This window comes from Ruditapes philippinarum, unplaced genomic scaffold, assembly GCF_026571515.1.
Source record: "Ruditapes philippinarum isolate M1 unplaced genomic scaffold, ASM2657151v2 ctg12257_1_1_1_1, whole genome shotgun sequence".
NCBI classification, from domain to species: domain Eukaryota; kingdom Metazoa; phylum Mollusca; class Bivalvia; order Venerida; family Veneridae; genus Ruditapes; species Ruditapes philippinarum.
Genome location: NW_026864234.1, coordinates 1 through 17031, shown reverse-complemented (window position 1 = coordinate 17031; position 17031 = coordinate 1). Strand labels below are relative to the sequence as shown.

General features: G+C 32.1%; 3 protein-coding genes across 3 annotated transcripts; 2 read left to right on the top strand and 1 right to left on the bottom strand.

Moving 5' to 3' along the window:
• Positions 1-9410: 9410 nt before the first annotated feature.
• Positions 9411-14275, top strand: LOC132724939 (golgin subfamily A member 5-like). The gene is made up of 5 exons (XM_060709923.1): positions 9411-9530; positions 10083-10238; positions 10796-11026; positions 11735-11875; positions 14093-14275. The coding sequence occupies exons 1-5, from the start codon at positions 9411-9413 to the stop codon at positions 14273-14275; spliced, it is 831 nt and encodes a 276-aa protein (XP_060565906.1).
• LOC132724938 (protein GVQW3-like) lies at positions 12561-14079 on the top strand. Its single transcript, XM_060709922.1, has one exon. The coding sequence runs from the start codon at positions 13044-13046 to the stop codon at positions 13437-13439; it is 396 nt and encodes a 131-aa protein (XP_060565905.1). The 5' UTR covers positions 12561-13043; the 3' UTR covers positions 13440-14079.
• A 365-nt stretch (positions 14276-14640) lies between the features above and the next one.
• Positions 14641-16820, bottom strand: LOC132724941 (uncharacterized). Its single transcript, XM_060709926.1, has one exon. It carries the CDS (start codon positions 16770-16772, stop codon positions 15153-15155), a length of 1620 nt encoding a protein of 539 aa, XP_060565909.1. The 5' UTR covers positions 16773-16820; the 3' UTR covers positions 14641-15152.
• Between the last annotated feature and the right edge of the window lie 211 nt (positions 16821-17031).

Below are 17031 nucleotides of genomic sequence, written 5' to 3'. Positions count from 1 at the left end.
TTTTGTATATTCATAGATACTAATAAAAAGTACTAGTGGTTTCATATATAACTGCATCTTTTTGAATATGTATTTCAATTTTCACTTGCAGTACTTCGAACATCTTTTCAAAAATCATGTTCATAATAATATTCCGATATCTATAAAATGCATTTCCACTAAACCAGCCGGGCTAGCGCTCTGGTATAGCGCTGGTCTGTCAAAAGGTAGACCTGTATTCAATCCCTGTCCTTTCCATTAGTCCAATGCCATTATTTTGATAACTGTTCTAATTGTCGAGCATGCTGTCATCGGACAGCTCTGATTTGCTTAATTCCAATTTTATGCCCCTTTTTATACTAAAAAAACTCATGGTTAACTTTTTGCTTGTAAGCTGGTATCTCCCTTACTAATTAAAGGGAATGAAACTTAACATACATTTCCACTGTGATTTTTTAACATGATTGGCACAGGTTCCATAACTCTGATTTACTTATTCACAAATTTATGCTCCTTTTTATACTCAAATAAACATTATTGAGACATCTCTATGTACTAAATTCAAGTTATAAATGGTTAAGAATGTTTAGAAGATATTAAAAGATAAACGTTTCGGGAAAGACCTTTTTATTAAGATATTGGCTGATTTAGACATTTTTTTTGGCAGGAAAGCATTACAGTAAGACTACCTTACATTTGCAGTGACTAAGTTTTTTTTACTTTCATAACTGTCAAATAGCTTTGTCTTTCCTTATGCTATAGATAATATCTTTGGACGTGAATTTGAGTAGAGCGCAGGACCGTTGTGTAGAGCTAAAAAAAGATGTCAGGCGACTACGTGAAGTAAACTCGGAAGATAGTTAGGAACAAGAGGTGTATACTGAAGATGAACAAAGCTCCGCCTTCCAACTACGACCTTCGTGGTCAATTTCTACGCATCAAAACTCAAAAACCGGTGTTAACTAGCCGATAAACACCGCTAAGACCGATATTATTACTTCATTATATTCTGACATATGATACATCTGAACATTGTTTAACATTTGTCATACTGAAATTTGACCTTGAACTTATATAACCTTGATCTTACAGGTCAAATTTAACCATCATAACTTTATTATTAAGTAAATGATATATTTCTGGGGGTCCATTGTCAAGACTTTAGTGGTTAAGGATGTTGACTTAAAACCACTTGTTCCTCACTGATGTGATAGATTTGATTTCTACATTTTTGAAGGCTAATTCAGGTAGCTTATATAGTTCTACAAGGTGCCAATTGAAATAATGCACAGAGAGGTACCTTTGGTCTTCCTTCAACAGTAAAGCTGAAAAGTCGCCATTTGACCATTACCGTGTTGGTATGAATTATAACCCCAGCAAACTCATGATGTTAAAATAACGTCGGATTACCGTTAGATTTTGGTCACGACGTCGGCGACCAAAATACAACGTAAATCTGACGTCCAAAAACCGATGTCTATTGGACGTTTCTTTTTGATGTCGTTCTTACGTCAGGTTCTGGTCTGTGTCCTGACGGTAGGTAAACAATCACCAATAAATAATCCTTATTCGCTGTTGTAATCATTTAAACTTTTTTTTCAAATGTTATTTGGCTTACAAATTAAGTGTGTATCTATATATACAAGTGCCTTTCGAAGACAATATGCATGGCGCTGCAACCTAATAAAACATATAGATCTAGGTGGCGCTGTATATAGGCAAGTTATTGTTATGAAATCTATTTATAGCCACAGATCTGTTTACGTGTTCTAATCATTTAACATTATAATATTATCATTTGTGGTATATTATATGTACCAAAATCACTATAGTTTTTAATATTAAGAGGATATTTTTTCGTTTGAGTGAAATATAGAATATATTTTCACGAAACATGATAAAATGCCACATATTTTCACGATCCGGGACGGCGAGTGAAAATATGTAGCATTTTATCATGTTGAATGAAAATATATACCATATTTCACGAAAGCGAAAAAATAACCTTTTTATTTAATTTCATTTTCAAAGAAAAATGGTTACGGACCCCTTTCTTGCTACGCAACTGCAATTGTACAGCGCGTAGTGATACAATTATTGTCTTGTTTTGCACGCGATATTTAGCGCTAAATTGTGACGTCACGTAAACAACTCTTAGAACGTCTGTAATGACTGAATTAAAGATATTGGTGTTCGGATTAATTTTCTTAGTTAGACCATTTTCTATCATTCTAGATGGTTTTCAAAACGAAATTCAACAAAAAATTGTATGAATTTATCAGATTTTCAAACAAAATGGCAAAAGAAGTCCCTTAAAATAAATATGAGTTTTGACTCCGCCCACTTTCAAATTTATATTTCATATTTATTTTTCAAAAAAAAAGAAATATATTTGACTGATATAGCACCATATTTCATGGGTAAAATTAAATAATGCTTTAATAATTAATCATAGTGACAGAAAAAGGAAGGAAAACATAATTATAATTCGAATCTACGGCCACGTGGATGGAAAATTCAAATTCGTAGGCGTTTCGTACGTTTTGGCTGTCAGCCTGGAATCGGGATGAATTGATAAAGTGATTATTCCAGATTTTCTTGAACAAAAAGGTCAGTTCAATTTATTTACCTTTATTTTTACTTTGTACTTGATAAATAATTGCATGATTGCAAGCATTCTTAAATTTAATTATCATTATTTGAACTGTTGAAGCAAAATGTCACACAAATTCTCGATAATGTTTGATAATGAATCGTTTCAATTTTTGCATGTTATAACTCTGCTCGTGAAGCGTTTATAATGTGCCTATCAGTACCAAAGACAATGCTTAGTTTTCATATTTTTGTTAAACTGTGATGTTTTTGTCAGTTAAAATCTGAGAGTTGAGAATGAATTTATATGATTTTGAGCATTTCGGACCAAGACGTTTCGGTCCCAAATAACCCAAGACGTTTTGGTCCCAGACATTTCAACATTTTCCCAATCGGCCCAATTTTTGATCACAATAAATCTTACCTTAATGTGTTTTACACCAGATTTTAATATCATTCTAATAAATGAACGGGAAATAAATGAAAGAGCGAATTGATTGATTATCTAATTATGATTTTGTAATATAAAATGAGGCTTCATTTAATCATATGTAGGAAAAATGTAATCAAAACATAACATAAACTTTTTAACAAAATGTAGTACATAAACATACATTTATTATCAACAATTAATTTGAAACTATGAAAAATTTAAGACTTGCGTAACTGTTCTATTTCAAAAGTAGAATATAGACCTTTTTATGACACGGTCCGTTGCTATGAAAAATCGACCGGAATTAGAATTTTCTCGCGCATGCGCAATCTGCGTAGGGCAGAAAATTCTTCGCCCGACATAGAAATATAGAAGAAGTTCATAGACAATACCAAGTTTAGTTCAAGGTAAACGGTAGAAAATTATATGAAATAGCTTTTAACAAATATAGAAAAGATGACTTATAGCTTTGTGTTGAAGAATGTCATAAAAAGGCATGTAAAAGTTACTTACTTAAGAATTTACGATCATAAACCTGACACTGAGATCATTTTTTTAAAGAAGATGTGGAAATGTATCATGAAAAGTCAACTTATTTGCTGTTGAAATTGTTCATATAGAAACAAAAGAAATTTTAAAACATAAAATCGAGATTAATTATAATTCTGAAAAAATATCAGAACAGGTGATAATGCATTTTTCAATATGTTCAATATACCTGATTATATATATATATATACCCTTTATCCGATTTGCCTGTGATGTAAACAGAAAAAAATTAAGTCACATAAATAGATTTTAAATAATTTTTTTTTTTCAAAATCTTGAGAAATTAAGATGGGTTGTTTGGAAGAGATGTAAAACACATTTTATCCGCTTTTTCGTAAAACATAATATTTTTAATAATGCACGTCACACAATTTTTCCCTTCTCAAAATCCATAAACATTGATCGGTATATTTAAAATTACATACATTACCATTTTTGTAAGCGTAACTGATTTACTAGCTATATCATGGTATTTAAAAGTCCCGGTTGAATGAACAACCGTTCGCGTGCCAATCTGTTTGACACTAAGTCTTGCCGCCTGACCAATCCAGTTATTCAAAGGAAGTGTACAATACAAATTGCGTAATATTATGTAATACAGGGGTAATAAAGTTTTATCTATTACACCCTGCTGTTTCAATTTAAATTACTGATGAAAAGTCGTCAATGATACCTTAAACAAACGACATGTGTGTGCCCTTTTTGACCATTGATTTATTAGTCCCGCATATTTTCGTAGATCTGTTAAAAATACATTCACGTTTTCAGTACTTACCGCCTTAAGTCATCCCAAAATTAATATTTTTTGGGTGACATTACATGAAATCGCATCTATTAAAGCTTTAAAGTATGATAGACTGTAGACATCGTTATTGCGCGAAATGCAGCATTCGTTGATATGGAAAATTGTTTTGTAAAAAGGTCTATACGTAAGTTAGAATATAATTTTCTTTTCGGGTAGTTCATGTGTTGGTCATGCTCTCAAAGGTCGGAGGGACAGAAATATGTGAAATATGTAAAAAAGAAACAAGGGAAAGTAAGATTTTGTAAATTCTATTACATACTATAATCCATACTAAACTGGAATTTTATAGCGGTCTTTTAAATTTTCAGTATTTATATTTACTTTTAATTTTTGTTAAAAGTTACCAAAATTGTTCATTAAGTAAAGACAGCTTTCAAAATTTCTAACGGGCAGATAACCACAAAAAAATTTTTGCTTGTTATTTTTCCAATTTTCATAAATTTCTTTTTCTTTCAGTGAAAATGATATCACAAACCCTATTGGACATTAACATATTTTCCGGACAGGCGAGGGGGTGGTGAGAGAAGGTCCTATATCTAAACTCCAAATTCGTGCTAATTCTCGTATATATTTAAAAGTTTAACTTTGTAAAATAATTAAACGGAAGTAATTAATACGTCAGTGACAATTATCAAAAGGAGGTCAAAATATAGCACAAAATGTTTTAGTAATGCTGTATAATTATAGTTAAAATACTGAAAATCTGTCATTAATTGCTTGAAACATTATTACCCGAATCTTTTAACTTTTCTTAAAGTATAATATTTTCATTATTTTATTTGATAAGGCAAACTTTGATAGAAATGTACAAACATTATTTTGCTCTTTAATATTTGTATATGTTTTCTTAGTATCATTTATGTCATTGTTTTTGTAATACTTTTTGTTTTGTTATTAACTTATTTTATGTTTTGTTTAATTTATGAAAAGTATTAAGCCTTGCAGAATTTAATAAACCTGTATGTATCAACTTTAAATCGCAACTTTTATTTTAAATAAAAAAAACATAAAAACATATTTTTCCTTTGATTTTTTTGTTATACATTTCATTGGAGTGAAAGGTACTTAATAGAATGAGTTACATTAAATTTGATCAAATCAGGATTGGCCAGAAAATATTTATTACATGGTAAACAAGAAGGATTAGGTAAATGATCAGATTAAGGTCAGAAAATGGCCAGATTAAGAGCAGAAAAGGGTTAAGATTTAGATCTAAAAATGGTAAGATTGAGGTCGGAAAATGGTCAGATTGAGGTCGGAAAATGGTCAGAAACTGGTTAGATAACGGTCAGATTTTGGTCGGAAAATGGTCAGATTTTTATTAGAAAATGGTTAGATAATGGTTAGATTCTGACTTCTACCGTCAAAAAACTTTCAAATCCAACCGTTTTTTCCGACCGTCATCCGACGTCAGAACCTGACTTAAATTTGACGTCAGTGTGACGTCTTGTGTTTGCTGGGACCAACCTAAAATAAAAAGAAAAGTTATGTCTTTCATATTTTACAAAATAATTAGTACATGTGGACACCTTTTATTAATTTTATATGCTTTATATGAACCTGGCCTATATTTAACCTATGTTAACCATTAATGTCAAGGGTTTACATTTTTTAGTCCTTATAACTTATCATTTGTTAATGCAATTACCTTTATATTGACATCCCGTCTGTAGATTTACCACAGTCTTTCTGGAAAAACTCTGGAAAATAACCGATTTTCCATGAATTTCCATGAATTTTCATGGAAACAAGCTTTTTTCCACAGTATTTACAGAGTACTCTGGAACAATTTTTTGTGGGGAACTTTGGAACTTGACTTTTTCATCAAAGAAATAACCATGAAACAGTTCTGGAAAGTTAACACTTAGACAATTTTCAAGGAGTTTTACTCTGGAAAACACTTAGTCATTTTTGAGTAAGTTTTGGTCTTAGGAAATTTTCATTTGATTTCTGCATTTACGTATACTTCACTTAATACATTAAACTTTAATATTGTTTCCTAAGTAGGCATAAATGATTTTTTTTATATAAGACAGCTTTCTGGTTTTAAGACATAATGAAAATAAAGACAATTTAAAATATGACATTGACACAATTGTAAATTGTTGACTAGATATAAAAACAGCAAGAACAAATGAATTTAATTACTTAGCATTGAGTTTGGTCATACATGTGTACTCACTGTAATTAAAAGTAGCAGTTAGCAAAATAAACACTTCAAGTTAAACAAAATAAAACCGTAATAAGCCCATCAAGCCCATTCAGTTAAAATGGAGGGAACTACATGTATATAACCATTTCTAACAGTAAGTACAAATGTATTTTTATTTTTTAACACTTATTATTTTAGTTTTTTCAAACTTTATTTGCAAGTATACACTGTTTTAGTGATTGTATTTCTACATAAATGTAACTTTTCAATATTAATAGTAAATTAAGAAAATCTTTTTCATTTTTAAATAATGGCGGGAAATTTTTAAATCAGAGATAATTATTATTAAATTTTCCATTCAAAATATTTTTGATTTAAACAGATTCCATATCAAGCAATGAATTTCCAAATTCACATTTAAGGAAATTCATAATATGCCTTAAGTGTAATTTCTTGTTACTCATGTACATATGTTTATTATTTCAACATATTAGGTTGCAAACTTTCAAGTCTTGGAGTCACATGAGATGTTTCAACTCAAAGGATATCAGATGAGGAAAATGAATAAATGTACTACAGAATGCTTACAAAACTATCCTGGTAATAATTTAGTTTGTTTTGTTGAAAAAAGGCGAAGTTTTCATATAAATGCATGCTATTTTCCAAACACTGAACAAAATGTTGTTCTTCATGTTTTATGCATATATTATTGCTGACTCCACTGGACATATCTCTATACTGACTCTACTGAACACATCTCAAACTTTCAGTGGTAATTAAGTACTTGTGAAAACATTGAGTAATTTAAACTGCCATTACATAAAGTTGTCATTACATAGATATAGGAAAAGCAGGGAAATAATTGACACAAGTTTATCATAATGTTAATTTTGACCAAAAATAAATTATTTTCATCAAAGCATGGTGTTTACTTGATAACTCTGTGCTGATATTCTGCAAAAATCATTTAATTGAAAGTTTTCCATCTTAACTTTTTTCACCCTTTCATGTTTTTTATCAATCATGTTTAAATAATACTAATGATATTGACATTGTGCATATAACTTAAGTACATGTATTTATATACAATTAATTCAATTTTTCAGTATCCATCGGAGAGGTCACAACACAAGTCAAGAAGATGTTGTATCATGTGAAGTGAAGGATATATACATGTGTACTAGATGGATGTTAAACTACATTTGTTTGAATAAAACACTCTGACTTAGACATAATTGTGAAATGTGCAAATTACTATTAGTGTTTGAATTCTAGACGACTAGAGTACTTTTTTGTATTTGCTAATAAAAACACAAATGCAAATTAAAAGGTCATTTGATTTTAGTATGCAAACATCATTTCAGTAATAATCCCAAAATGTTCCAGAGTGAATTCCATAGTAATTCCAGAATGTTCCAGAGTGAATTCCATAATAATTCCAGAATTATTTCAAGGCTAATAACATCTCACTCCAGATCCTATTTTCTTACTGCAGAACTTTTTCCAGAGCGACTCTGGAACATTTTCCAGAGTAACTCCGGAACATTTCTCAGAGTAACTCTGGAACAGTTTTTCCGGAGTAGTATGTCATTTTAGCAGAACAATTTCCAGAGTTGCTTTTAAAACTCTGGATTATTGTCATGGAAAACACTGGAAAAGTTTCATGAAAAAAGCTCTGGAAATTCATGAAGAAGTACATGAAAATTCACGATTTCTTTTCAGTTATCTTTGAACAACTCCGGAAAACTAGTCCGAATTATCCAGAGTCGGCAATTTTCATGAAACTTTCGGAAGTTTTCATGGAAATTCATGGAAAATGTACAGACGGGATACCATATACATATTTGTTTTCTTTCGCATGCTTAAATGTTTATCCCATCTTTGTTTTGACATTGACCATTTTGAGGTTAAGTACAAGCAATTTATCCCGTCTTTGTATTGACATTGAGTATTTAAGGTATTAGCACCCTAATACCTCCGCTTTGAAGAGTATTCAAATAGGCTAGAACTACTGTTAACTAAATTGAAAATGAGGGCCATGGGTTCAATCCCCAGAAGGGTCAAATTTTTTTTCTTTCTTTTTTTCTTTTAACATTATTTATGTATCTCTCATGTCCCATTTGGAAAGAAAAAAGTGTTTAATTTTGATTTTTTAATTTATATAGGTATTTATTGGCTAAATTATGCTAAATCTAGTAATAAATATGGTACCTGATATTTTCAAAGTGTAATATAATCAAAACTAGACGGTAAAAGTATTTCATATTTAACATGATCAACCAATATACTTTTTTAAAAATTTAGGGAAACTTTGAAAACAGGCACTCATTTGGGTAAATTTTAAGAATTTTTTTAATTAGGCTCCCTAAGTAGAAAAATGGTCAGAAACGTGGTAAAAATGGGTGGGATAGGGTAACATTTTTTACAGATATCATAAATTTAAGTAGAAACCATAATTTTGCTTATTTGGATTGTTAGCTGAATGGTACTTTTTGTTTCTTACCAAAAATTAATGGGAAAACATTTTTCATTAGAATGTTATTGCAGATTATTTAAAGGTTCCTACTTTCTAAAAAAGGGCCCTCATAACATCCTAGCTTGAGTTCAGAAAAGTGGCCATAATTGATTTCCGTATGGTAAACTTTGTTTAAATTTTGCATACAGGTGTACTTTAAGGTATACATCTGACTTATGATGTCAATTTTTTTGTTCCTGATAGTGCCCATTAGGGTCCTAATACCTTAAGGTAAAGTACACGCAAATGATAATCTGTTTTTGTTCCTGCTTTTCATGAGGTGGCATTAAAATTAAAAAATGCAGTCTTATTCAAGTAATATGATGTTACTTTACTTGTTTTACTATTTTTAGCTTCCATCATTTAAATTAATGTCTTATTATCTATGTTTAGCCGGCAGCTTATAGAGATAGATTTTTTACACCGTAAAGTGGAGCTAGTACACAATGACAGTATAGCAAATAGAGAAGACATAGCTAGAATGATCTCAGAACTCACTCTCAAGGTAAAATAATTGTACAACTTTTTTCCTGTATAATAGTGAATTTAATTTATATTCATTCCATAAATAGTTTGGCATGATTGTGCATTTATTTTGATGTGACGTTATATGAGTTATACAGACGTAATGTTAGTGTTACAGTATAAGGGCATTAAGGAATAATGATTCTTTTTTAAATGTTACCTGTGCTTATTTTTCTATGATTATGAGAAAAGTAACTATGAATGCTACAATCTACCAAGCTAAAAACACACACATTGTTGATAATCTAATGAAATTTGATTTCTATCTTCATCATAGTACCCTCTCTTTAATAATGAGCCTTAAACATTGAATCTGATAGTCATTTGTTTGTCACCAATCAGCTGGGATTAGCGGTCTGTCAATGGCATAAAAATTGGTAATAACTGGTTAGTTATCTAGGAAAGATTGTTTGGTGAAGCGACTGTCAAGATATGACTCAAATACACATGTAAAAGTTTGGCATAAAAACCAGAAAAACAAACAAACATTCATGGTTATTAAATGTTTATCAACAAAACTTCATTTGAACAGATGAAAGAAGCAGTATCAACAAGGGAGGTAAATCAGTTTCTGGTAGGGGAGAGAACTAAGTTACAGAACGAGAAATCTCACCTGGAGAAAGAGCTTGAGATTGAGAGAAAAAACAACGATGAGAGAAAGGTTGAGATTCAAGATGTCATTAGGAAAGTAAGCCAAATTACTCCAGTTATACAGTTAATTTCAAATTACAATTACAATTTCAGTACAATATAATTACTCCAAAATAGACCCCTCATCCCTATGGGCTTGAATCTTGTTATGGACATTGGATTCTTTCATCATCTGGTGGTTCAGCTTAGGTGCATGCTTGAAATAAATTAATGAAGGGGGCATTTGGGGCCTAGTTTTACCAGTAAAGCTGGAAAATTGCTGTAGGACCTTTACTGTGTTAGTGTCACATAAGATGGAAAAAAAAGAAGAAAAAAATGATAGTAAAAGGATTGTATTTAGAATAATCTTTTCAACTGGTTTAAAATTATATTTAATTTAACAATTTCATTTGAACTTTAAACTTGACCTTACTCAATGAATAAGATATTTTAATGAAACTTATCAAGTGTCTTAGAGCACAATGATGGGATTTTGCGACTTGGTTTTTTTGTGTGTGCAGAATTAAACTTTCTGTGTTTTGTTTTGTTTAATTTTTCAAGATATTTTGGGAGAAAATGGTATTGTTAATAAATTCATAACTTCTTTCTTCATAGATTGAGAGAACAGAAACTACTCAAAAATCAACGGAAAAAGATTCAAGGAACAAAGACAACGCAATATTAACTCTAGAATCTGATTTACGAAATACAAAACATAACTTGGCAGGGATGGAATCTGAAGTAACTCTGTTAAGAAATAAAGTGGATAAATTAAATGAAGACTTGAAAAATTTAACGGGTATTAATGGGTCTCTAGAGAAGCGTCTTGAAATAGAAAAGAATTCCGTAAGTAGTTGTTTCATTAATTAAAACTTGGAATTTTGTTTGATTGTTTACTTATTTGACTTGTTATTTTAGGTGGTAAAGTGTAGTTTCCAAATTTTTCGTTGGATGTTAAAATATCTATTTTAATTTCAATTACTTATAAGATCTCAATGCTATGTTCTCACCGCCGATCAGATCAACTCGATTGTCCCGATCACATTAATTCCCCGATGAAGCCGACAAAGCTGGATTAAATGCACATTCACGACTCCTACATGACCTCAAGTCGACCCTACACGATGTTTTACAACTTCTTCTCGATGACAACCCGACCAACATCCCGACTTCTTCTCGATCACCCAGACCTATACGCAAGTCATACACGATCTCAACTAGACTAAATGGACCTCTGCTTGATCGTTGCCAGATTTCCACCCTACCAGATCGTAAGAAGCCCGAGCCATGCCGACAGAGGTAGACCGCTCCGACCAACCCCGATCACGCATGCAGACAGTACTAGACCGGTACCCGATTGCTTGATCGAGTTGATCTGATCGGCGGTGAGAACACAGCATAAGAAAGAGGAAAGATTTAAAGTAAATGTTCAATTGTTAAACTAATGCTATCACCAAGTAAATTTAACATATATGATGTGTTAACTTGGTTCTGTTTACCGTTTTCTGTTATACAATGTTACAGTTTCTGTTTAGTTGTTGATGTTATTTACAGCTAGCAGAGGAGAAAAATTCAGTCTCTAAATGGATGGAAGATTATAAAATATTGTCACATGACTTTGAAGTTTTACAGCACGATCATACAGTACTATGTGATAAATACCAGTCTGAGCTAGAAGTTGTCGACAAGCTAAAAGTTGGTATTCTTTATAAGTTATTTTACAGTTTTCTTAAACTATTCTTTTTCTGAATGATTATGTTGCGCATCCTATGCGGAGTAGTTATGGTCATTGACTTCTGATTCATTGTCCCTCACCACTATGTGTTTGAATCCTGACCATTGACTTTGTATCCTTAAATGTGAGGAAAAACTATCCATCTAACCTGTTCTACTTAGGTGCCCGTTCATGCCTGAAACTATGCTCAGAAGCGCACCTCAAGTCTACTGGTAAAGCTTAAAATTCAGTATTTGACGTTTAAAATGTTGGTGCCACATAAACATAATGATTACTAGTATTTGTTATCTGTGACCAAGAGGTCAAGGTCATTGACTTCAAACAACTTGCTCCCTATCACTGTAGGCTCAAATCCTGCCAGGGATATTGGATTCTTTCAGTTGAGGAAGCTGTCCAGCTAGCCTTCATAATAGTTCTTCTCAGGAGCCTGTTTGTGTCTGAAATAAGGCAAAGAGGGGGGGGGGCATGTGATGGCATCCTCCACCAGTTATGCTGGATAGTCGCCATATGACCTTTACAGTTTTGTTGGGATGTAAAACCAAACTAAAAAACTTTAAGATTATTAAGAAGAGTAATTTTGGTCATATGTTTTGTTAGATTAAGTTGCTTTAAAAAGAAGACAAAATTCAACCACAATAATATAGTTTAATTGTATTTAACATTTTTATAAAAACATTTTGACTTTTTACATAATGAAAAATAGTTACTACAAGTATGAAACTATACATGCAGAGATGGTTCAATAGGAACTTAGTTAAACATTTAGGAGGGTTGTTCGGAAAGTTTTGAGACAATATGATTTTCTCTGTTTCTAATTACAGATGCGAATATTATTTAATACAAATTATAGCTTAATATGTTATTTATCCGAGTTATCTCTTTAAAACGTTGTAACGTTACTATACGGCATATAATCGTTTCCATAGCAACACCTGTCTACGCATCCTGGCGCACGGACTATTTTCTTGTTATAAGTTTTCTTACTGAATAAAAAGAGCCCCTAAAATTGCGCCAAACGTCACGAAAATTTTATGACGTCACTTCCAACTTAAGGACGTCATTTCCGCTAGTTGTTTAAGCCGTTACCGCAGATCATTATAGCAATACGTGCGCGACAAGACAACGGCTATGGAAACACCGTCAAAAGAGGAACAGCGTGTTTTTATTAAGTTTTGCGTTAATCTTGGGAAAACGCCAACAGAAACTAAGCAACTTCTAGAACAGGCAAACAACGGACGTACTGTTAGTCGACCATTGGTATTTAGATGGCATAAAGAGTTTCGAGATGGCAGAACGTCAACAAAAGACAAGGAAAGGAGCGGTCGCCCATCCGTCATCGACGATAAACTGACACTTGCAAGAAAAGCGCTTCAGTGCGACCGTCGCATAACAGTAAGAGAAGTTGCAGAAGTTTGTGATGTAGGTACGGCAACTGCTCACAAAATGTTAACTGAGACACTTGCAATGTCTAGGGTTTCGATGTACGTTGTGAAGGAAGATACTTTGAAAAGGAGTAGCAGTTGACTTTTCTACGGTGACGTTAAACTTTGGAAATAACGGCAACGTCGGATAACGTCGTTGCGTGCGCCGGGTCACCGGTAGTGTCTGTGCCTAACGCTTTGTAGCTTTTGTATACATGAAGCTATTCTTATGAAATTTTACACTATAATAGATGAGGTATTAAAGTAATACATAGTAAACTCTTGTTTGATTTTATCTTTTCCAACGCTAAATATTGACCCAATCTCAAAACTTTCCGAACAACCCTCGTAGTTACATCATCAACAAGTACACTTGATGTCTTTCATTTAAAGTTACAAAATACAAAGGTATAGTTGACTGTATAAGCTTATTGAGAATTCAAAAGTTTTATGAAATATTTAAGAATTGAATCAGCATGCCTACTATAATACTTCAATTATTGTTCTGGTAAGTAACAATTTTGAAAAACTAGTAAGTACAAATTAACCTAGTCTATCGCACTGATTATCAATATAAATATTCCTTTCATTATTCCTATCAGGGTATATAGCATTATATAAATTGATTGTTTTGCAATGCAGCCTTTGTCTGGCGGCTCAGTTTATATTTACAAACAATCATTTATAGAAGGCCTGCCTATATTATAATATATACAATGTACTCTGAAAAAATAATAACTAATATATAACTTGTAGAGGGAACTGGAAGATAGAGAGGAGGAGTTATCTACCATGAAGAATGAACTTAGTAACACCAAGGTCGAGTTAGATAGTAATAAAGGTCAGCTACTCATTACCAAGGATACAGTACAGAAACTTACACAAGATGAAGGAACCATTTATCAAGGTAAACAGTATCCTCATTGTATTAGTGTGTAGTCATATTTGAATGACAATGCCTGTAATATCTGAATGGCAGTGCTTAAGCTTTTAAGACTAAAGGTTTTATTACCAATTAAACTATTTTTCCATGAATATAACTTGGCTATATTCATCTGCAGGCCAAATTCTGTAATGTAATTATATGGGTACACTCTCAGGTCTGGTTTTCAAATATGCTAAAAAAAATTATGCTTCCTGGATTGCTGGAAGTTCTTTTAGCCTCCAAACTTCCATACAACGTGATGTTAAAGGTCATTGTTTTGTTTACGGTATAAACAAAGTTGATAATGCTCGTTTGGATAGCTTGGATCACATCATTTGACAACAATATTTTGCGGGGTTATGAATTATAGCTTGTTCATTTCTTTCTGACTGTCCTCCTTTTTAACATATTGTCACCTTTTATGTCCTTGAATTTATCAGTGCAGATAGGAGTATACAAATATGAATCTTTGCAGCATTGTTTCTCCCCCTTATATTAAGTGACATTAAATAACACTGTAAAGCGTCTCCAGCTCTACCTTCTTGTTCCATGCATTTTCCGAGAAGATTTAGAGCTGTTTCCCGATGTCCAAGGTTTGGTTCCTCTTTTATGGTTCTGATAAGTTTGAAGAGAGCAGCTTGTTTCTGGTCATGTCTTCCAAGATGGCTGTAAACTTTGTATTGTAGAAAGTAGAGGTAAGGGAGGGAATCCACCACAGCACAATCCATCCATTTGTTGTCTTCTTCTGTACGAAACATTCTGTCCTCTTGTGTAGATCTAAACATTTCATACCTGAGTTCATTTGGTACACAGTGAATTTCACATGGCAGAAATGTAACACATGATGCTGTTGTATACTGTAAGACTTCTTCATTATGATTGTCACATAATTCAAAGAATCCTGGTCTTAATGGTTTCCTTCTCAAATATATAACAACTACAGACAGGCTCAACAATTTGTAGATCATATCTTCTTTCAATCTCACTGAGTACTGAGTCAGCTTTTTGTATTTCTTGTACACAATATAGAATTGAAGCTAGTTTCAGTTTACTTGATGCAACATCTGTATTCATACCAAGTGAGATGAGTTTGAGGGCATCTGCTGATACAGTGTTGTAATGATAGATGTTTAGTGAAGCAAGGACAGATCCAAGTATTGTACAATACCATGGTAACAGAAGATGACTGGCTGTCTTATACAATCCTTCATATTGAAAGTTGAATGACTTTGGTATTGTGTTCTTTAATATTTTTACAGCTTCATTAGGACTTCTGTTCTTAAGATGATTATAAGTATGTGTCAGTGTCTCAGATATTTTATAAGCCAGATTACATAATAGAGTTCCTGAAATACTGTCAATTGTCTTGATTGGACAGAAGTTATAAAACTTGAGATGAAGCCTGGAACCAAGACCATCACATTTAATCCTAAGTATTGCCACTCCTTCACTGTTGATGATATTGTTGAGCATTTCCAGAATATATGGTTTAACTGCAGGTAAAATATTTCCCCTCATTAAATTGTTCCCAGGTATGATAAAATGTGGACAATTTTCATTAATGATATTGTTGTACAGGAGATATAAACACAGTGATAGACAAGAAAGTAAATTATTTTCTCTCCAAATGTTAGAATGTGTATTGGATATACAGTGGAAGAGTACAGTTTTACACATAAAACTTGTGATAACGTCATTAAACAATGGATTTATAAATGTTTTTAAAATAATTTTCATCAAGACATAACAGCGAATCTGTGTCATATTCAGGCTGAACATTAAACACCTTTCTGTTAAAGATGTTGATATTCTCCATTCAAGTTGCTCATATCCACTGCCACTACATCCAACAGGAACAACAAAGCATCCAGTTTTGCTGCAATATTGTTTCATTTCAGCAGACGGCCATTGACCTGCCCCTTGTTGAACTAACCATTGCCTTGCTTGTTGCGGCCATGTTGTACAATGTAGAGCCAACACACTATCCTTATCACTGTAGCCTTGTTGTCCTTGTTGTGCATATGCTGGTCCATGTAATTCTAATCCATCTGTATTTACACTAGATATTATAGAATTCTTTAAAAACAATTTTCCTGTTATCTCTTTGAATAAGTCTTGGTCAAATTCACCATCAGCAGGAAGAGGAGCATCAGGTTTCAGCACTTGAAGTAAACAATATCCAGGAGATATAGAATTATCTTGAATCATCAAATGATTATGTACACCAGGTATCCAGTCACTCCAGTCTTGTATCGCAGGGAATATTTTTAAACAAATAAGATGATCTATGTCTGATTTCATTCCAATTGTAGTTGTACATTCTGATTGGCTCCCAAAAATGTATCCTTTGAGTTTTTTATCAAGTAGTTGATAATTAAGATTGTGTATTGATTCCACCAGAAGCCATGTTCTTCTTTTTTTCATCACTATTCTCTCATCAACACCTATATCAGCCAGAACCTCTGATAGCTTCATTGACACAGTCTCGGTGTAATTTGGTACTTGATACATTCTGAAAAAATCATCAATGTTCTAGAATATTATAAAGTTTCTGACATATGTAATTTCTTTTTTCTTAACTAACTGACTGATTTTTTTTAGATCACCACAATCAGATTATTTAATTGTTTATTGTTAAATTTTCAAATTTTCCTTTATAGAAAATTGTTTTAAAATAAGTTTTTATTACCATCTTCAATTTATCAATATATGTTATTTTATAAGAAAATTTTAATTGAATGTTTTAGATGATTTTTGTTTTATACTCTTT